This window comes from Leopardus geoffroyi, chromosome C1, assembly GCF_018350155.1.
Source record: "Leopardus geoffroyi isolate Oge1 chromosome C1, O.geoffroyi_Oge1_pat1.0, whole genome shotgun sequence".
NCBI lineage: Eukaryota > Metazoa > Chordata > Mammalia > Carnivora > Felidae > Leopardus > Leopardus geoffroyi.
In genome coordinates, this window is record NC_059328.1 from 148,937,832 (window position 1) to 148,960,319 (window position 22,488).

The 22,488-nt window shown below is 44.5% G+C and overlaps 1 protein-coding gene across 13 annotated transcripts in view; it reads left to right on the forward strand.

Annotated features, from left to right (window-relative positions):
• Nucleotides 1-22,488, forward strand: part of TANC1 (tetratricopeptide repeat, ankyrin repeat and coiled-coil containing 1) — a 240,851-nt gene that overhangs the window by 199,453 nt on the left and 18,910 nt on the right. For all 13 annotated transcript variants that reach the window (XM_045479928.1, XM_045479934.1, XM_045479929.1 and 10 more), the window contains 3 exons: nucleotides 5,740-5,976; nucleotides 7,861-8,046; nucleotides 11,285-11,363. In XM_045479928.1, the coding sequence (XP_045335884.1) occupies nucleotides 5,740-5,976; nucleotides 7,861-8,046; nucleotides 11,285-11,363 (502 nt within the window). The remainder of the gene's footprint in view (nucleotides 1-5,739; nucleotides 5,977-7,860; nucleotides 8,047-11,284; nucleotides 11,364-22,488) is intronic.

Here is a 22,488-nt window from a genome sequence, read left to right on the forward strand (position 1 = left end):
AGCGATGGTTGCACAGAGAAGATGTGTTACCTAAAGGTTGTGTGTGCGTGTGCATTTATGACTGTGGACAGTGTAGGGGGGTCGACCTGCTACTGGGCCGGGAGCTTCTTCCCTCCTGATCAGTGGCTGTCATGTCACAGTGCACTGCTGTGCTTTTTAGAGTCAATTTTCCTTCCTCCTTTAAGCAAGTCTGAGAATCTAAAACACATAAAGGCCAAGTGTCTTTTAAGGCAACACAGGAGGGTTAACTCCCACAAAGATTGTGGGAATTACTGGTTTATGTTCCAGCAGCATACAACCATCCTGTCCAATGCAATGTAGTAAAAAGATCACAAGTGTCTTCCACTCGATATGTCAGCTGGACTCCAGGCCTTTCAGCCCCAGGCCCTGACGTGCCCTGCTGCATACAGAACCTCTGAGGCAGTTTCCCAAGGAGCCAGGTCCTCCCCTTCCAACACCTCCATGAACACAATCATACCTGTTGCCTGCTCAGCAGCATCAAGGGTGAGTATAAGCAAGTGGTCATACAGGGAAGGACTTTCGAAGCCCTGGAGGTTTCTGGGCATCTCTCTTCCCTATTCTTCACTTCAGTTCATCAGACCCACCTGGAAAGAGTGCCCTTGGGGGACTCCTGCACCTCTTCTCCCCCACTGTGTGCACACCCCATCCTCAGCACCTGCCACTCAGCTGTGTGTCTGGGAGTGTGGACCTTGCAGAGCGCTTCCTTGGTAGACATAGTTCTGCTTCCTTTCTCTCTCCTCTGGCTTCCTGGTAGAGAGGGTAGAATGAGCACACAGAGGAGCCCCTATGTCATAAAGGATATGGGAGTCCCCCGACTCTGGAGCAGGTCCCCTAGAGCCCTGGTGCTCCATGCAGGACCTCGGTGCTGGTTGGAGAAAGGCCACTGCTCCCCCATGGATGCAGACAGGGTTTTTGCAAGGATAAAAGCACAGCCTTCTGCGGGCAGACTCAGCCCACTGTTAGGGTCCTAGGCTTAATGGATTTCAGCCTGACTCCCCTCTTGGCAGGGCACCTCGCAGCAAAGCAGCAGTGGAGAGCCACTCATAAGAACCCTGTGCTTTGTCCCACTCCCCAGTTTCCACACTTTTCGGTGTGAGTGCTGTGTCCAGGCTGAACCCACATGCATGTTTTACAGAGAAGCTGGTTTTAGTAGTTAAGGAGAACTTCTCCTACTGATCACAGGGATGATCAGAGTGGAAGTCATATTAAGAGTTTTTGTTTTGCTTAGATTTTATAGAAATGAGAGTTGAGGTTACTACAATAACATGGTTTCATCTTTCCTCTCAGCTAAAAGTATATCTTTTGAATTCTCCACAATTAATAAAATTCTATAATGATGAGGAAGAAAGAAATAAAAATGCGGCAATATCTGTTTTCACTAGTGCATTATGGGCCCAGAAGTTCCTCTTTTAAAGTGGAGGAAAGTAAATGGAAAGCGTTATACCCTGTCAAATACAGGGTTTTTAAATACAAATGTTTTTAAGACAGTGAATTAAAAGGTACAGCATAAGAATGTAATGAGCTTGACCCTCCTGAGATCATAGACTTTACTTTTAACATACTTTCAATTCTCAGAGTTATTTGTCTTTACTTTGTTTTCTAGAACCCCAGTGTCATCTGCTTCAACACTGTGCTCAAAATTCTATAACTTGGTTATAGAATTTTAAGGCGTTCCATTATCCTTCTGTTTCTTTTATCTTTCAAGAAAAAAAAAAAGGTTTTCACAGAATCTTGAACAAATTACAGTAATTTAAAATTATGCATGCAATTAGGGAACTTTTTTTAGAGAGTATTAAATGTTGTCATACAGGAATGAATGTCATTTTGAGCAATTGCAGTTTGCCACTTTGGTAAATTAAAGTGACTTGCTCCAGAATGATGACTTGGGTAGATGAATTTTAATTTTACTGGCGCGCCAGTGATTTCTAACACTGTCGTCTCCCCTCACCAGGCCAGGGTCATGCCGGCCCACTAGGGTCTTTGCTGCCAGTGCCTCTAGGCTCCCACCCAGCGGGTTGTTTTGTTCACACTGTACCATCGGAGTGCATGCCGGCCGTGGGCATCCTTCCCAAGGCTGTGGACTCGGGGGAATTTTTCTCTCAGCCAAAGGCAGGGAGGGGAGAAGACAGGAACTAGGCGTGGACTTTGGCCTGACTTCCCTTGGTGGAAAGGATCCGGTCATATTCTACATGATAGGCGATACACATTTGAAATGGTTGTGTTGCTATGAACCTCCAGTATGCTTGGAAAACTGAGACTCCAGTGTCGCTTCTGTTTTCGTAATTACATTGCTTCGCCTGGCTCCCTGGACCCCCTTTTTAAAATTTTCTTGCATTCATTAAACCCAGAAGTTTATAGATAACATTGCCATTTCCAAATGTTATCCAGGGAGAGCTTATGCGGTGGTGATAATCAGGAAATTTCCATGTGGTTAGGAATAAATGTACAGGATGAAACATTAACCCCTTCCTTGAAGGCAGAGCAATGTTAGCTAGAGCTGCTGCAGCGGCTGGGCTGTGACAGTAATTAGCTTTGTGCCCAGAGCTAATCTGTGCTTTATCCCTCTGAGCTTCTGTTTTCTCACCTGCCAAATGGAGGTCACAAAAGAGCCTGTCTCCTAGAGTGATCAGAAACCTCATTGAGATGTTAACGCTTTTGGAAAAACACTTGGCATCTTCTGCATGGTATTAAAAAAATACAGCAGAGTAAGTTTGAAGATCTAATTGGCTTTATTAAGGGATTCATGAATTGGGCACCATCCCCCCTAGCAAGTAGAGGGGCACCCTCAGGAGTTGTACAAAATGGAAGGGTTTTTTTTTTTTTTTTTTAAGCTTATTATTTTGATGGGATGGGGAGGGGCAGAGAGAGAGAGAGAGAATCCCAGACATGCTCCACATTGCCAGCGCAGAGCCCCACACAGGGCTGGCTCGAACTCTGGAACCGTGAGATCATGACCTGAGCCGAAATCAAGAGTGGGATGCTTAACTGACTGAGCCACCAAGGCACCCCAAAAATGGAAGTTCTTTATAGGAAGGAGGGTGGGGCAAGAAAGTTATAAGCAGAAGTAAGGAAAGGATTATTCCAGACAAGATCACCCTCCCTGAGGGGAAAGGGCAGAGGGTCTTACTATGCACATTCTCTTTTGGTGGGTAGAGAAGGGCCTTGTGACAAATTACCTCTTTGGTGCTGACCAGAAAATTCCCTATTGACAGACTAAGACTTATTTTTGGAAGAGGTTGCAACTGCAGTCAGGTTAGGTATTAAAAGGTTTGGTGACCGGGCCTGGCCCAAGTAACACCATTTTGGGCTTGTGGTTTTCTTTTTCACAACGGTCAAGGGAGTTGTTCTTACTAGGTTTTACCTACTTTCAGGGAGCTGAGACTTTGCTGTAGGTACCTGAGAACTTCTGAATGTGCCGTTTGGTGGCTGTTAACAGGAGCTGCCTATGTCTCCCCTCAAATAAGTGGGAGATCTCCCTGCTGCTCTGTGCTAGTGATAGCAGGGGAGGGGAAGGTGGTAGGGAGACCTGGGTTGCCAGACAGCGGGGCAGAGCTCCCTACTGTGCTTGTCAGGGGCCTGGGGTCTTGTCCCTTCTGAAGATTTTACAAAAGATGACTGTGACCATGACAATATTTATTTAGCACTTACGAGATGCTGAGGGCTGTGCTAAGTGCTGTATGTATGTGTGTGTGGCATGTTCATTTTTAATCTTCACAATAGCTCAGTGAAGTGAAACTGTTATCTCCATTTTTCAGATGAGGGAAGTGAGGCCGAGGGCAGTTGGAGCGTGCCCCAAATCACACAGCTGGAGGGTGCCTGGCTCCGAGCAAGCCCATGCTTTGTAGCTGCATTTATCACCTGATGTGTTTACAGCCCTGGCTGCCAGCAGCAGTCACTTGGGAGCTCTTGGTACCGTGGCCAAGTCAGAATCTCCAAGGGTGGGGCTCCAGCACTGGAAACTTTCAAGCTCCCAGGTGGTTTTGGTGTGCAGCAGGGTTAAGAACTGTGGGCTGGGGGAAGAGCCACAAACCGATTGGGGGTTAAGTGGTAAAAATACCAGCAGCATTACACCGACAAAGGAAATGTTGTTTTCCAAGACGCAGACGAAGTATTAATTAACGACAGACATCTTTAGGAAAGTTCTGCCTCTAAGCACATACCTTCCAGGTAAAGTCTTGTAAGGTGGTCGGCAAGGAAGTACTAAAAGCGCACCTTCCAACGTTGTTAACCAAGAGTACCTATTGGGTAGCATGGGATGGCATTCCGCTGGGTTTTCTTAGGAGGTACCTGAAGCACAGAGAGACTGAGTAATTTTCTGAAAATCACACAGCAAGTTTAGTAGGTGGTGGATGTGGTAATCAGTAGAAAAAACAGATTATTTTCTGGGAGTCTTGTGCTGCTGACAATCCCAGAGGCACAGGAACATTTTAATGTGTTCTACTTTTTCTTGTAGGAACATGTCCTGTAAAAAAAAAAAAGAGTATTTGCATTTACTTTTGTTTTTGTTAGCTCACTGTTAATTATTTAATCCTGTGATTATTTCATTGCCATAAAAAATGAATTTTCTTTTTTTATTTAAACAGTGATTTTTCAAAGTGTGGTCCACTGACCAACAGTATCCGTATCATCAGGGAACTATTAAAAAGCAGTCTCAGGCCTCACTCCAGACCCGCTGAATCAGAAATCTGAAAGTGGAGCCGGAGAATGTGCATTTTAAGGTTTTTTTTCAGGGTGTTTAAAATTTTTAATTTTGGTTTTTTAAAAAAAACATAAAATTGACCATCTTAACTATTTAAAAAATTTTCTTAACATTTATTTATTTATTTTTTGAGAGAGATAGAGTGCGAGTAGGGGAGGGGCAGAGAGAGACACAGAATCTGAAGCAGGCTCTAGGCTCTAAGCTGTCAGCACAGAGCCCAATGCGTGGGGGCTCGAACTCACGGACCATGAGATCATGACCTGAGCCAAAGTCGGATGCTTAACTGACTAAGCCAACCAGCCACCTATCATCTTAACTGTTTTTAAGTGCGGAATTCAGTAGCGTTAAATATATTCACATTATTGTGCAGTAGCTCTCCAGAACTTTTTCCTCTCATAAAACTAAAACACTACCCTTGTTAAAGAAAACTTTTCACCTCCCCTCATCCTCTGGTACCACGATTCCACTTGTCTCTCTGAATTTTACTTCTCTATGTACCTCATGTAAGGGGTATCATACATTTGTCTTTTTGTGACTGGCTTTTTTAATTTAGCTTAATGTCCTCAAGGCTCATCCATGTTGCAGCATGTGACAGGATTTCCTCCCTTTTAAAGGCTGGATAATACTCCATTGTATATGTGCATACCGCTTCTGCTTCTCTATTCATGGGTCGAGAGACATTTTAGTTTGTTTCCATCTTTTGGGTATTGTGAATAGTGCTGCAGTGAACATGGGGGTGCAGGTATCTCTTCGAGATCCTGATTTCATTTCCATTGGATATATTCCCAGAAATGGGATTGCTAGATCTTGAAGAACCTCCACTCTGTTTTCCAAGCAGCTGCCCTTTTAGTTTTCCACTATGAAGAACGTGCATTTTCAGTGCATTCGCAGATAGTACTGTTGCACACTCTAGTTTTGGAACTCCTGGATTAGAATGAGGATACTGCCCATCTCCACAAATGCTGTTGTGACTGACGTTTATGTGAGAATTCATCTTGTTGGGGGATATTATTCAACAGGTCAGCCGTCTCCTGATTTTGGGAGGGGCCAACGTGAACTACAGAACAGAAGTGTTAAATAATGCCCCAATCCTGTGTGTCCAGTCTCACCTTGGCCATGAGGAAGTGGTCACTCTCCTCCTGGAATTTGGCGCCTGCCTGGAGGGAATGTCAGAGAATGGCATGACCGCCCTCTGCTATGCTGCAGCTGCTGGCCATATGAAGCTGGTTTGTCTGCTGGCCAAGAAGGGGGCGAGGGTAAGCTGGTAGCATTCCCCAGTGGGGAGAGGGGGAGGATGTCTTCATAGCCTTGTTAGAATTGTCATCAGCTGGGCCAGCCTCCCTTTTGTCTCTGCTTTGTCGAATTGCAACTAATAGAAATCGCCACCTAAACAGAAAGAGTGAGCTGCCTGCTTCGGTCAGGGCGTGATGGTGCCTGATGTTGGTGGTCAGGTGTGCGGCCTTGGAGAGGAGGCATCATGTGTTTTGCTCATAAGCTCTTAACTCTTCTTAATACTACCCATGGGGAGGCAGGACACCAAGGAGACCCTAGGCCAACAGCAGCGTGAGTAGAGGTCATCCTTTCAAAAGCCTGGAAATGGTGACCTAGAACTCCATCAATCACAGATTTTAACAGAGCACTAGATTGGTTTAAAAGATTTTAGGAGGGTTTTTTGCCTCTTTTCTGCCTATCCTATTTCATTTCATGTCTTTTTTTTTTTAACAATAAAATGAGTTCCATGGGTCTTAGAAGCCATGTACTTGAGCATATGGCTGCAGGAGCTGGACAGCCCACAATCCTCATTTCTCCACCTGCCAGCTAGGATGCTGGGCACACTGTCCAGTCTGTGTGCCTCAGGCTTCTCATCTGTAAAATAATTATGACAACAGTATCTACCACAGGTCTGTTGTCTGAGCATTAAATAAATGTAACTGTATTATTAAACAAGTTACTCTAGGACCATTAATGTTGAGAGATTAAATGAGAACAGTGCCAAGCTCACAGTAAACTCTCTTTAGGTTTGCTATAAGCATTTCTTTGGGAGAGAGGGGATGTGCTTTTGAATAAAAATAGAAATAAATCGCTGGTATTTGTCTTTATAGTTAATTAGGATATTTAAGTTTCAACAGGAAGACATTAATTAGGTTTATAGAAACTATGAGAGCCTTTTAATTTTTCCCTCAAAAATACAATATTTGGGGTAAAGGGACTTCAGCTCATGGAAGAAGGGGAATGTTGCAATTAAGCCTTCCCGGCGGGTGCTTTAGTGTACATCTCCATGCCTTCATTTCTACATCTAAATGGTGGCTTAGCTTTCTGTGGAGGCTAGCAGGCCCCCTCCCATCACTGCTAAAAGCTCTGTAGGAGGAGGCTGGGTGTCATGCAGGTGTCTCCTGCAAAGCTTCTGGGTGAGGGTGCAGAGCATCACCAGAATTTGCAAGTGAGGTGAGGGTGGGCCCTGAGTTCCTCTTCCAGTCCAGTATTCCTGGGGTTAGACAGGGAATGACCCATTGTTGCTGCTTGGACCTTTAGAGGTAAGCAGCCCTTAGACACTAACTTTGTGGCCAGCTGGCCTTCCTGGCTTTGAGGCCCCACTTTACATGCTGACATGTCCTAGGTCACCTGACTGTGCATGGCCTCCTTCCCCAGTTAGAAGGCCTTCAGAGTCCCTTCCTGCCCTTTCTTGGTTATAGCTAGATTTTGCAGATCCCTGCCTTTTGCTGGCTCCCCTATTTCAATGACTGAAGAACTGCTTTATTCTCCCCAAATCCTAGCTTGTCACAGCAGATTTAGAGTGTTCTACTCACCAGCAGCATTGGGAAGCACAGAGCTTTGGCTGAGGCTTTGGTCTGTGTCCCCACACATGTTTCCCAGAGAACTTGGAGCTTTAAGTCCTTTGCTAAAGAGACAGGAATTGAGGGTGCCTTGTGTTTGCCGGATCTACAAAGGGTTCCCTTGGCCTTAGGGCCGATTCACTACAAGGAAGTAGTTCAGATGGATATTTGGTGCACTAGAGAAAGTTGCATTGGAATGTGAACACCCCACCCCCAGCCACCACCAAGCATCTGCAGTGATACTGGATTTGTTGCGCACTTCATTTGGGATGTGATACTAACCCATGACCTTCTCTTGCCCTCCAGGTGGACCACTTGGATAAGAAAGGCCAGTGCGCACTGGTGCACAGCGCACTGAGGGGCCATGGTGACATTCTCCGGTACCTGCTGACCTGTGAGTGGTCGGCAGGCCCTCCCCAGCCAGGTGCACTGAGGAAGAGCCAAGCCCTGCAGCAGGCGCTGACAGCAGCCGCCAGCATGGGCCACAGCTCGGTGAGTTGGCGCTGAGAGGACACTCTTGGGAAATTGGAAGCCACAGCCCAATATGGATTGGGTGCTTTGTCTTTAAAAAATTTTTTTTATGTTTATTTATTTTTGAGATAGAGCGCGTGCACGCACACGCGCACGCACGAGCAGGGGAGGGGCAGAGAGAGACGGAGCCACAGAATCTGAAGCAGGCTCCAAGCTCTGAGCTGTCAGCACAAACCCCGACACGGGTCTCGAACTCATGAACCACGAGATCATGACCTGAGCCAAAGTCCCACGTTTAACCTGCTGAGCCACCCAGGTGCCCCTCAGGTGTTTTTTTTTAGTTATCTTAGTTGCTAGCCCATGATGCACTTTAGGAATGAAAGAAAAGGAGGATTTCAAGAAATGGAAGTTGGTTTGACCACGTGTCTAGGTCTTCTGTTGACATCCCACCCTTTGCGTGAGAGAATTCGGTGTCCAGGGTCTTGGTGTGCATGTGGACTCCTGCAGTTGGGGGCGGGGGGAGGGCGGGCTCTCTCTTGGCAGTATCCCAGTTTCTCCTCTGTTCCACGTTTACCCTCCAGCTCAGCTGTCTTGCACTTTTTTTCTCTTTGATTCATTCTTTTGTCCTTGTGATCTTTTAAAAATAATCATGTGGAATACTAATGCTAAAATTGTTCTTGAGTATTTGAAGGATTTTTAAAAATAGAACTTCAAAGTTCTGGTAGCATGTAAGAATGCTTGTCATTCACAGTTCCTGTGCTGAAGGAAAGCTTCTTGCAGTAGCTAAATAGAGCACATATTTTTGGTAGATGTCAGTATTTCTCAGTTTGAGGATTTTTTTTTAAGTTTCTTTTTTTTTAAATTTATTTATTTTGAGAGAGAGCAAACGAGGGAGGGGCACAGAGAGAGGGAGAGAAAGAATCCCAAGCAGTGCCGATAGCACAGAGCCCCACACCAGGTTCTGTCTCATGAACCCGGATCTTCTGATCGGAGCTGACATCAAGAGACAGAAGCTTAACCGACTGAGCCACCCAGGCGTCCCCTTAGTTTGAGGATTTAATTGTAATCTCCTGACCCATGTGTCTGAGGATTTAATAACATTTTTACCTGTTCTCTTCCACCTGTTTCTTACTCTGTATTATCTTCAAGCAATTAGAGTCGCCAGTATTTGGTAAGATTAGAACCCACAATGATTTATAGTGAATTTGGGTACAGAGCCAGCTGACTGACTTTTTGGCATTTAAAACACAAGGGCAGACACGGACGTATACACACACACACACACACACACACACACACACACACGTGCATGTACACATACATACTGAAAGCGGGCTTAAATTTGGCATTTAAAACATTAAAAGTACACATATACAATATTTAAGCCAATACAATATACTGCAACAAGTTAATTGCAGAAACATAAGAGAATGCAGCTGTCTTCTCTTAAGATAGGCATAAAAGAGATTTATAAAAATAGGAAACAATGCCAGCCAACCTCCCTATATGTTTTAGTTTTGGAAAAAATAGTAACTTCGCTTAAAAAAATACATATTTCATAACAGTATGTTAAATGTTACTGTGTAATAGGTTTATTGTTTCTTTAAAAAAGAACTATAAATGTGTTTTTTAAATACTCATATACAGAGAGCATGTTAAATACACAAATAAGCAAATGGAGATGTTTTTCCTTTTTTAAAGTGCTCCCTAAATCTGCATGGGAATGCAAAGTGTGAAAAATCATCACAGGGAGGACAGTGAATGCTACATTCACATGTGACCTTTTTCTCAACTCCTGTTAAACTCAACCTGTTTCAAAGCTGGCTGGGAGGAATCCTGTGCCAAAGCAGCCTCAGCAAGGCCAGTAACTGTCTCCTAGAAAAGGGCAGGGCTCGTTCACCAGAAGCCTTGAAGGGTGTATGCATTTGCTAATGCTGTTATAACAAGTGACCACAAACTCCAGTGGCTCAAACAACATTCATCTATTTTCTTACAGTTCTGGAGGCCAGAAGGCTAAAATTAACATGTCCAAAAGCCAGTGTTCCTTCTGGAAGCTCTATAAGAGAATGTTTCCTTGTTTTTTTAGAGCTTCTAGAAGCCTTGTATTCCTTAGCTCATGGCCCTTCCTCTATGTTCAGAGTGCGTCACCTTAAAATTTTTTTTTCACATTTATTTATTTTTGAGAGAGACACACAGAGTGTGAGTGGAGGAGGGGCAGAGAGAGAGGGAGACACAGAATCCGAAGCAGGCTCCAGGCTCGGCTGTCAGTACAGAGTCCGGCGTGGGGCTTGAACCCACAAACTGTGAGATCATGACCTGAGCTGAAGTCAGACACTTAACCGACTGAGCCACCTAGACGCCCCTCAAAGTGCGTCACTTTAACCTATGCTTCTGTCATTCCATCTCTTCCTCTGACCTTGATTCCTCTTGTCCCTTGTTTGAAGACAGTTGTGATTATGTCAGGTGTATGAGATGAACACATGGGTAATTCAGGATAATCATCTCATTTCAAGATTCATAATCACACCTGCAGATTCCCTTTTGTCCTATAAGGTAACATTCACAGGGTTTGGGGATGACGATGTGATCATACTTGGGGCTATTATGCAGTTTACCCATAGGGTATGGATTGGGAGACTGGGAAATGGCTTCATTATGCTCTTCTGTTGCTGCTGTTGCACAGGGTGGATGCTGGCTCGGGGCTCACATAGTGTTCTTTCCCCACGAGCCAGCACTCCTTCCTCCATACTTGTGATCTCAAGCTCTTTTTGATGGGGAAGAAGGGAAAAGAACTAGGGAAAAGAAGAATGATGCTGTCAGTAGAAAAATCTTCTGGACAATACTATTTATTTTATTTTATTGAAAAGGTATATATTGCTTTGTTTTGCATCTTTGTGAAAAAACGGATTCACCATCTTCCTGCGATTTATGCAGAAACTGCACTTTGTATGATCTCCCGTGTCCTTTGTTGATTAGGCTGGCATATTTGGGTCATGTTGGAATTCATTAGAATTCTGAGTACCTAGTAATCCTGAACAATGTTGCTGAAATTCACTGAGGTTTTTTTTATTCTTCTCAAAGTGAAAATGTGAATAGCATATGAATTATGCTTGAAAACAGTTTTCATTATATTTTGTCTCCTTGTGTAGCATGAGATAATTATGGTTAAAAAACAACACACTTTCTCCTTTGATACATGGGATATAATAAGCACATATGGCTGTGAGAACTCATTAAATCACCTTGCCACTTCTGACAGGTGGTCCAGTGCTTGCTGGGACTGGAGAAGGAACATGAGGTAGACGTCAATGGCACCGACACGCTGTGGGGAGAAACAGGTAATTATGGTTCCACTGCATGTAGTCTGGGCCAGCTTTCTTGATGTTTTAGCCCCCATTTTGGCCTAAGTTATCTTAAGAATTACTTGAGATACATGTTAGTCCTATTCTTATTTTGTCACAAGGCATTTGAAGTTTAGAGCTTTTAAAACTTCCCAAATATGGTAAAACTTTTTTTGAAGCAAATCAGAATAGTTTTGAATTTGACTATTAGTTCTTGCACTTCTGATGAATCTCTGTTAGAAGTACCTAAATAAGATGGTAGTTTCCGCTTATGGAGTCTTCTGTATCCTCCCTGACGTGGTCTTCCTATGAACAATGCAGTATGAGCAGGACAGGGGCCTCACATTCAGATGAGTCAAAGTTGCTCAGCAAGGAAGGCTGCAGCCTGCCTTATAGAATGAGATCAGGACTCCAGCCTTGTGGGGCCTCTCTCAACTCCTGAATACAAGCTGCCAGGTCCCTTTTCGCTGGCGTGGATATATATATTTAACTGAAGTGTGGGAGGGGAGCCCCAGGTGAGTGCATCATAATGAAGATCTGAGTTGGTTATTTGTCAGATTAACACAGCTAATGCTGCTTTGAAATTTTCCATTTGACCGAATTGGTATTCAAAATATAAGACTTTAAGTTATGAGTTGTTTAATAGATGTAACCAAGAGTGCTAAATGCATTTCTGGGCTGTGTCGTGTGTGTGTGTGTGTGTGTGTGTGTGTGTGTGTGTGTGTGTGTGCGCGCGCGCCTAGTGTACAGGCATACCTCGGAGACATTGCAGGTTTGGCTCCAGACTATCACAATAAAGCATGTCAAATGAGTTTTTTGGTTTCCCAGTCCATAAAATGTTATATTCACACTAGACTGTAGTCTACTAAGTGTGTAGTAGCATTATGTCATAAAAAAAATGTACAGACCTTAATTTAAAAATATTTTTTGAGGGGCGCCTGGCTGGCTCCATCGGTTTAGCATCCAACGTCAGCTTAGGTCATGATCTCCTGGTTTGTGGGTTCGAGCCCCGTGTCAGGCTGTGTGCTGACAGCTTGGAGCCTGGAGCCTGCTTCAGACTCTGTGTTTCCCTCTCTCTCTGCCCTTCCCCCACTCATACTCTGTTTCTTTCTCTCAAAAATCAACATTAAAAAAATTTTTTTAAATACTTTTTGCAAAAAAAAAAACCTGTCCTCTAAGGTTTTAGGGAGTCATAATCATTGATCCCACCATAACAAATATAATCATGAAAAAGTTGAAATATTGCAAGAATTACCAAAACATGACACAGAGACACAAGTTAAGCAACTGCTATGAAAACAAACCTTTCTCACCTCAGGGTTGCCACAGACTTTCAATTTGTAAAAAAACACAGTATATGAGAAGTACAATAAAATGAGTACAATAAAACAAGGATGGCTGCGTATCTTCTGTTCCTGCCTGCATAGAATTATTTCCAGATGCTTCTCAATTATTCCTAACAAGCCAAATGGTAGTGTGTCGAGTTTATCAGGTAACTCATACTTGGAAACACCTCAGAGTTCCCCAGCAGGAAGTACAGGCCTGTACTTCAGAGCCTCCTGGTGCCCTCTCTCTGAGGCTGCTGCTGTGTGCGTGGTTTATAAAGCTAGTTTGTGGTACGTCGGGAGGGGGTGGCCTGCGCCATGGTTCCAAGGAGAGGGCAGGACCCCAAATGGGGTTCAATTATGCTTGGGCTCAACGTGTATAGATTTAAATATTAATAAATTTATATATATATATATATATGTTTATATATATATTATTTATATATATATATAATAATTTAAAATTAAATACTCTTGATTCCACAGAGTCTTTCCTCCACCCATTTAAATAGCACAGGTTGCTTTGTAATTTGGCAAAAGAAAAGTGTCCATCCACTTCCATATTGTGTTGTGGGTAGCAGACCAGGTCAGTGCATGACCCTGCTTTGTGCTGAGCCAGAACGTCTGAATCCCTGCCCTTCAATTGCCTGGTTAAATAACTTTGGACGAGTTACTTTACCTCCTTGTCAAATGAGGTAAATAGTACCCGCTTTCTAGGATTGGGGCAAAGACTAAATGAGATAAGGCAGTCTTGCCCAAATGAATGTACCCAGTGATAAGACACCCCCCCAGCCTGACATGATTCACTTGCATCTAGAAATTCTGGTTCATTAGTTCTGGGATGAGACTGGGACTCTTTTTTCTTGTTTTCTCAAACAAGCGTTTGAGGTGACATGGCTTCAGGGCAAGAAGAGAACCTCTGTAGAACGTTGTCTAAAGGGCCTGACTTGGGGATGGGACACGTGAGAAGTACCCATGATGGCGATGGGGTTGAGTGCTAATAGTAACCGTGGCACTCACTTAGGAGAAACGGAATCTGTGATCTTTAACGTTGACTTTTTTTTTTTTCCTGAGGAGGGCTGCCTTTGAGGGTGCTGTGTGAACATTGTTTTGTCTCTGATGACCAGTCCTGAATTTCAGTATTCTCCCCGCTCTGCTCTCCCCCGTGGGACTCTGAGGGGAGACCCCTAAGAGAAACTACAGCTCTCCCATCAGCCTTGATGAGAAGATGAGTAATGTTTCAGCCAGTGTCTTCCAAAGGCTGGTGCCCAGCGCTCAGATCACTCTGCAGCCTGAGAAGCAGCTCACACTCTTCCTCGGGCATTAGGGGAAATTTCATCAGCCAAAAGTTTGAGAGACTTTTTAAAACTAAATTTAAACCAAAGAAAAAGCTAAGCACTGTTTCTCAGGCTCAGGGGGACCCTGTGACTGTGTGTAGACTGTGTGTCAATAAAACCAGTCTTGCCTTTGCTCCATTTTTCTCCTTGGTATCTTTCTCCTGTGTTCCTTCAAAAATGGCCATTAATGTCTCCTACCCCAGGTCCTCCCAATTCCAGGTCTGTGCTTGTCGAAAGAATACTTTGGAATCTCGCAGAGGATATTTTAGATGAGGGCACATCTGCACGTGTCCAGGTTGGGTGGTCTGTGTTTGGGATTGGCCACGAAGTGTCTACAGTACCTGACCCCGAATGCCTTCTGGAACAGAAGGCCCTGGTAACGATAGCATGCGTGTGTAGGTCCGCTCCTGTTCCTTGTTCTTACCAAGCAGCAACCAGGCAGGTCCCCAGACTGTGTGGACTGCCCCACTGTGTGCACTGTTTCTCTTTGCTGGGACCCTTGGAAGTAAAAGCAGTTATTTTGCTTCCTGGTTTTGTTTGGTCCTCCTTCCTGGGTGTGGTCAGTGGTGCTCTGTGTCTAAAGCACCAAGCGTGAAGCTTGTCTGTCTCCAGCCACAGCCAGGGGGCAGGATCCTGTGAGTGAGCCTGTCAGGGGTGTGGGAAGATGACAGAAAAACTGGAAGTATCGTATGAATAAAGTGGTTCAGTATTTCTCTTTGAACCCTTGTAGAAGCTTATACAGGTCTGTTGAGTATACATTTAGTTATGAACAGCTTGGCTTTAAAATACCAGCTGATAGGGTAACCAGGGAGGGTCTCCTTGGTCTGTTTTTGGCTCCCCTTCCCATTCTATTTCTGTGCACTGACACCCCCCTGTTTGCAGATGGCAGCTACCTGTCCTTCTCTCACAGCCAGTTCTAGAAGTGGGAGGGCTAAATCTGTGCACAAAATCCTTCCCCACTTTTCTGCCAGGAGAGACCCTTGTGCTCCCTGTGTATCTCCTTTATATTGCAAAAATGTCATTTTTATGCCTTTTGCTGATTAGAAGTTGCATGTCATTGGTGACAGGTGATGACAGCTGACAGCCAGAGAGGAGGGAACACAGGGAACAACAGACCCATAGAGACCCCTGGTCACTCAGGCCAGTCCCTGTGGGGTTGGTGGGAGTAGGGACAGTCCTATGCCTTCTGTACCCTGAGCATCTCCCTGCTGATGACCTAAAGTCCTCAAATGTCATCACAGAAGAGGGTGGTTCCTATCTTAGCATTATTATTATTTTTAATCTTTATTTTTGAAAGCAAGAGAGTGGGAGGGGGGCAGAAAGAGGGAGACAGAGGATCCAAAGCTGTCTCCACACTAACAGCAGAGAGCCCAAGGTGGGGCTTGAACCCACAAACCATGAGGTCATGACCTGAGCCAAAATCTGACACTTAACGGGACAAGACACCCAGGTGCCCATGGTTTCTATCTTGAGTTTTAAGAGACAAGAAAGTATAACAGATTTTAAAGATGCTCATCTAAAATAATAACAATATTTAATTTGGAGGTTTATTGTAGTAAACCCACAGTTTTTAGAAAACTTAAAGGATATCTCTACTGGTTTTAGAGAATAGAGAGCTTAACTTATGTAGGTCCCCCTTTCACCAGCATCTGGGGCCATTTGCTTTTCCTGTCTGGTTGCTGTTTATAGGGTCCAGCCCTTGGAAAACCTGCTGTGTAGTCTGGTAGCTTCTTAGCACTTCCCCTCTGGTGGAAGAAGTGGTGGGACTTGTCAGAAAGCACCAAGCCACCGAGGAGGGGGCTGCTGACGCGTGCGGCCACCCACAGCTCTGCCCTCCAGGCTGCGGAGCCCCTTTGCTCCATGACATTCCCAGGCGTGGCCAGGCCATCTCAGGGCCCTGCTTCCAGGGCGGCCTGAAAGATGACAAGAACCCATCAGATGCTTGTGTTATCTCTGTTTCAGGCATTCCTCAGCCATGACAAGTAATTGCTCCCACGAAGTCCCGGCCTAAGTTACTGTTTCCATATCCATGTTTGTTGTGGATTAGCCCAAACTGAAATGATCAGAGATGCCTAACTGGTGACCTCATGCTGTTGCAAATTGTCAGAGGAACTGTGTTTCCAAGCTGCAGGCAACTCTCAAGTCTGTGAGCCTACTGTCTGTGTTTCTGGTCGGAATTTCTTATTCTTTACAGGGAGATAGAGGCTCTTCTATGTTAGCATTTGCCATTTTACGTGCAGATGTGCCTGTCTTGTAAGCAGGGCCTTCCCCACCCGTAACTCTTTTGGGTCACTTTACAGTTAACCATTTATGAATTTGATTATTGATGTTGATTTGGTCAGAGGTGGGTTTTCCGAAATGGTAGGCTTTAGGAGAGCAGAAATTTTCCTGTCTCTTGTGCTTACCTGTGTGAACAGCAACTGTTTAATCTAGTATTGTCTAACCGAACCTCCTGTGATGTTGGAAATGTACTCTGTGCCCCGAAACCTGGTAGCCACTAGATACTGGCCTTTTGGGTGCTTGTCACATGGGTGTTGGCTGAGTGAACAAGTGGGTTTGAAGAAAATAAAACCAGGGGTGCCTGAGCGGCTCAGTCCATTAAGCATCTAACTTTGGCTCAGGTCATGATGCTATGGTTTGTGGGTTCAAGCCCTGCATCAGGCTCTGTGCCAACAGCCAGAGCCTGGAGCCTACTTTGGATTCTCTCTGCCCCTCCCCCACTCACACTCTGTCTGTCTCTCTCTCTTTCTCTCTGTCTCTTTCTCAAAAAAAAAAAATAAGTTAAAAGAATTTTTAAAAAAACGTACAGTTTTCGGGCAAGTAACATTAACCTTGCAGAATAATTTGGGAGAAATTTTGTTGTTGGGGTGGGGAACGCTAAGGAGCCTGGTGGCTCATAAGGCGCTAATCTTCTGGTTTCCTTGTGTCTGTCATAGCACAGACTGTGTCCTGCTGGATTCCAGGCTGGCTTAGAAACTCTTGTCTGAGTCACTGGTGCCGCAGGTGTGCTGAGGGTGTAGTTGGGTGCTGGATTGCACCTTTGGGGACATAGCTGTTAACAACCAGACGTGGTGTGGGCATGGCTGATAGAACAGAGTGGCCTGTGCCAGCCCATGCTTAATGTCCCCCTCCCTGCACTGCCAGCCCGACTGCTCACCCTGGATGTGCTGTGTGCTCATACTGTTGTTCCCTGGGAAGTCCTTCTTACTGCTCGCTGGCTGGTCTGTCAGCAGGCCTGGGGCCCTGGGCTTCATGCCCAGACAGGATGCTGTCATGCCCATGGGCTGACTGCTCCCAGGGCTCCCCTGCCCTAATTTCTGCAAGGGGATGATGCTCTGTCAGGGGGAGTGAGAAGTCTGGCTGAAATACCTCCTCTAAAGTGTCTTTTATGTTGCTCATGCTATTGCAGTTGGCAAAATACTTTAGTTGGCTAGTTAGTACTTCCTAAAGAAGTTTAGTCATTGTAAATACCATGTTTTTTTAATGTCAAAGTTATTTAAAACCCCTTAGTTTCCTCTCTAAGAAGAGCAGAATCTACTTCACTGTAAATTGAGTAGATTATTCAGCTCCATGGCCCTCCCTTTTCCTAGCGGGTGGGGGCAGTTTAGTTCTGCATGTGTATTAATCAAAGTTCTATTTTCTTAATTCTGGACAGAATTCTGGGTAGGACCTTGCTGCCTCTGGACCTTGAATCTGAGGCCTGGCCCTGTCAGCTGGGGTGCAGCGTTTCCAGGCCTATCTTGTGGGAGGGTGGTGCTCACACTAATTTCCTTACTGGACCGTGCAGCCGGGGTAATGAGTCGTATTGCATCCTTGATGTTGCCCTCTTGTCTCCATGGAACTGCTTTAATTTCCCACTCTGTGGTTCTGCCCACCCTCCCGGAGGTGGGGTGTCCTTCAGCTCTGAATTGCAGGTGGACCCAGGCCATGGACGGCTGAGCCTATCACACTCAAGGCTGCCACAGAATATGGTGCATGCACCCCAGGAAACAGGATGACTTATTGTTGGTTGAAAAATGACCCTTTGGTCAGATTTTACTTTGCTTTTTTAGAGAGAGGAGGGCTATCACATGGTAACAATTTAAAGCAAATTTAATACTTACTCCAGTAAGTATTGACTTTGGCATTCAGACTACATTCTGAGATGTATGGGCATCTCAGAGCAGATTTTCAGATGAGAGACTGGAAGAAAAACCATTTGTCCATTGCTTTTTGGGGCATGTGGAGAACTTTTATGTTAAGGAATTTGCTAAACGTATCCTGCTGAGGAAAGCAAAGTGACTTATTATTGTATACCTAGGATATTCAATTTTTGGAGATCCTCTGTATCTCACCAGTGCTGTTGTTGGAAAATCCTTGTCAAGGCATCCCTTCTTCTACTGGTGTTTAAGAAAGTATCTAAGATGAGTAGAAATCCAGGTTTTGCCAATCCAAACAAAAGTAATTCTTGATTGTCTTTGGCCTCAAAACATGACAGAGGGGTAATCCAGGACCCTAGAGGATGTGAGGGAGGGGATAACTCAGGATGAGGATGGTAATACAGGATCCTGGAAGATATGGGAGAGGGGGTAGCTCAGGACCTGGAAGGGAAGGGGAAGGGGTGCAGAAGGGGTGGGGTAACCTAGGACCCTGTAAGGGGAAGAACAAAGTGGGGGAATGTAGGGAGGAGGGGCTCACCCAGGCTCTGCAAGGAGAGAGATGGGCGTGAGGGTCACCCTCAAGTAGAGGCGGATTTGGGGTTAAGAACTAAGGGGTTTGGGTTTGTCTGCACCCTGTCTTTTTACTGTTCTGGCAGACCCCTGGGGTTTGCACCGCCCATCCCCACCTCGCTGCCCCGGCGTAGGTGTGCTATGGAGAGCCATTCCTCTCTGCTGACAAGACAGCAGAGATCAGCTGACTTGTGTGTGCCTGCCCTGCAGGACTGGTTGGCGTGGGGCGGGGGCAAGAAGTGGGGCAAGTTGAAAACCCACAGAGCGCATCTCGCTGCAAATGAACCGGTAACCTGGCCACTTACCTACTGGAACTCTGTTCATAGTGCTTTTGCTGTGCATAGAGTCCATCCTTCTTGTGAGTAATTCCCTACTGTTCTTTAAAAGACAACAGATGGCTTCGGCATTAAAAACTTGTACTCCTCGTACTGATGCATAGGGGCACTTGTACCCCAATGTTCATAGCAGCACTCTCAACAATAGCCAAATTATGGAAAGAGCCTAAATGTCCATCAACTGATGAATGGATAAAGAAATTGTGGTTTATATACACAATGGAATACTATGTGGCAATGAGAAAAAATGAAATATGGCCTTTTGTAGCAACGTGGATGGAACTGGAGAGTGTGATGCTAAGTGAAATAAGCCATACAGAGAAAGACAGATACCATATGGTTTCACTCTTATGTGGACCCTGAGAAACGTAACAGGAACCCGTGGGGGAGGGGGAGGAAAAAAGGAAAAAAAAAAAAAAAAGAGGTTAGAGTGGGAGAGAGCCAAAGCATAAGAGACTGTTAAAAACTGAGAACAAACTGAGGGTTGATGGGGGGTGGGAGGGAGGAGAGGGTGGGTGATGGGTATTGAGGAGGGCACCTTTTGGGATGAGCACTGGGTGTTTTATGGAAACCAATTTGGACAATAAATTTCATATATTATAAAAAAAAAAAAAAAAAAAAAAAAAACTTGTACTCCTCTACATAGTACAGCTACAGTACATAGTAGCTTAGAGTACCTTTATCTACAAACACCGTTGCTTGTTATTTCAGTCACTCCTGGAAGAACTATGTGTGGTTCATCTGCACTTCCTCAGAAAAATCATAATTATTTCTTTCAAATTCTTATTAAAGTGTTTGGATCCTTCCTTCCATCCTTCTGGGCTGAATGTGAACTTGCATAGAGTGTATCTGTGGAAATGCCCTCTTTAACCCTGACCCCTTGCATGGAGTCCTGCACATAACTGTCCTCCTTCGGGCATGCTCAGCCCTTTAAGGAGAGAAGGAAGAACCACACATTACATATGCTTTAAATAACGTGGTGTGTAAGAGGGTCTATCAAAAATGTGAGCATTCTCATCACACTTTAGAAATGACAGCTGTGAAAAGCTGTGTTCTGATTTTTTTTAGGGCAAAGTCTGTATGAAATGTGATTTATGTTGTCCGTGTTTTAGGAAATTGTTCCTAAATTGAATTTGTTATTTATAGTACATATTATTCCTCAAAGGATTTGCGGAGACTTATTTGAAATAATACATAAAAGAATAGGGAAAAAATAATGTCAGGAATAGGACACAAGGATTTGCACAGATATTCCTGCTCCTGTGTCCTAAATGTTCATTAGATTGAGCTGTTTTGGTCTTAGGATACCATGTGACCAGAGTTGGAAGGGAACATAATCATTGTAGATTATTCTTATTGTCTGTGGGAGAAGGCTTAACAGTTCTTCAGGAGAAGAAAAGTGTTTTCTGGTACTCTTATCTAAAACAACATTCATAGTCTGTTTGATTAGTTGGACACATATATATTTTTTAAGAGAGTGTGTGTGCACGAGTGTGTGGTGTGGTGGGAGGGGCAAGGAGGGGTGGAGAGAGAGGGAAAGAGTATCTATCCCAAGCAGGCTCCATGCACAGAACAGAGCCCAGTGCAGGGTTTGATCCCACAACGCTGGGATCATGAGCTGAGCCCAAATCAAGAGTCAGACACTTAGCCAACTGGGCCACCCTGGTGCCCCTAGTTGGATATTTTTCAGGGGAACATCCCAGAGGCAACAACATAGGAGTTAGGATCTCCGACTTCAAATCCTACCTCTGCCTCCCACTAACTGTGTGACCTTAGGCAAGTTGATTAACTTCTCTGGGCCTTATTTTCCTCATCTATAAAACCAGGATGAGCAATACTTACCTCATAAAAGTTAGTTGTATATTAAATGAATTTGTGAACTTAAAGGGCCATGAAGTGTCAGTGTAGGAAGCATTTTATAGGTATCATGATACAATATTAAAATATGTTAGAATTTTCCTGTTTTGATTGAGAGCATGAATCCAGGTTCATTCATTCAGCTGTTTGGATTTAATTCCTGACTGATATTGATTGGCTGTGGGTTCGGGGAAAATCATGTAACTCTTGTGACTCGATTCCTTCACCTCAATAAAATGGACAGTCACTGAATTCAAAGGATTCTTATCAAGATTAAATAAAAATTCACCCATAGTATTTTAGCCAGAGCTTGGCAGTTGTTAAGTGTTCAACAGATGCAGTATGCTGCTAGGGTTGTGATAAATTAGTATTAATTATTGAATGTTACATAGTTATACTATACATTTGGTCTGGATAGAGTATTGAAATGGATGTTGAAGTGATAGAACCTTAGTTTGCAGTTACTTTACAGAAACGAAGGACAACAATGACTTTCGGTTACATGTGAAGTCCTGTTTAGTGGCAATTACAAATTTTATTTCTGTAATGAATTCCTTGGCAATTTGAGGTTCATGTTTAGTCTTTAATTAGTCTTTAATTATCACACAGAGATTGACAGCATGTTTTTACAGAACTTTTCACACGTCAGGAGTGTCCTGGTTCCTTAGATTTGGCCCCTGCCTTGTTTTAACCTCCACAGGTAGGTCATTGGGAGCTGGCGTGATATGATGGGGAGTCACCGTTTCATGTGATGCTCGGTTGTTGCCGGTTGCTTGGTAACATCCATCCTTTCCTCCATCCCCGAGGCCCTCCTGGGGGACTTCTGCCAAATGGAGAACACTAAGGCAGGGTCAGACCTAGGACGGTGTTCCCAGCCGTTACTTGGGAGACTCTCTGAGCATCTGGGTGGTGCTGGCTTCCCGTTCATAAGGTCACGGAGCCCACACCCAGCGGGGCTTTGTTCAGGGCTGGGAGTGCTAGAGACTTTTGAGGGGTTCATCCCTCAATGCAGTGATATTTTTTAGTAAGTAATAGAGTAAGAGTAAAGAGTAATCTCTAAGAGATCTCAGTAAGAGTAAAGAGTAATCACTCTTTATTGTGTTTCATTTTACTCTTTACGTTGTTGAGAATTACATTAAGTAACTGCCTGGTCCCTGTGGAGATGAAGAATTTATAGCTGTAGGAAGTTGTTTTTCTGTCTAAGGGAAAGCCTTCCCATCCCCTGAACAAAGGAAGCAAATGCCTAACAGAGCAAGGCTGTGGGGTTTGGCTTTTATAAATCTTAGCCCTACTCCTAGCAGGTGGATAAGGGGGTGTTGCCTGCCTTTTGTTTGGGGTTTAGTGCTACTTTCATTCATTCGGGCAGAGAACTTTGGGGCTAGCCTGTCAGAGGCCCTCAGGGTGGCTGCCCAGCCCAGCCCATACTCAGAAGAAAACAAAGCCAAACACAGCAGGGGTCAACTTCCTCCGTAACAACTTCTAAACCAGTCAGTTTTTGGAATTCAAGGGAGAGAGGCTGCCATTCCCAAAGAATTTTTTTTTTTTTAATCATAAAATTC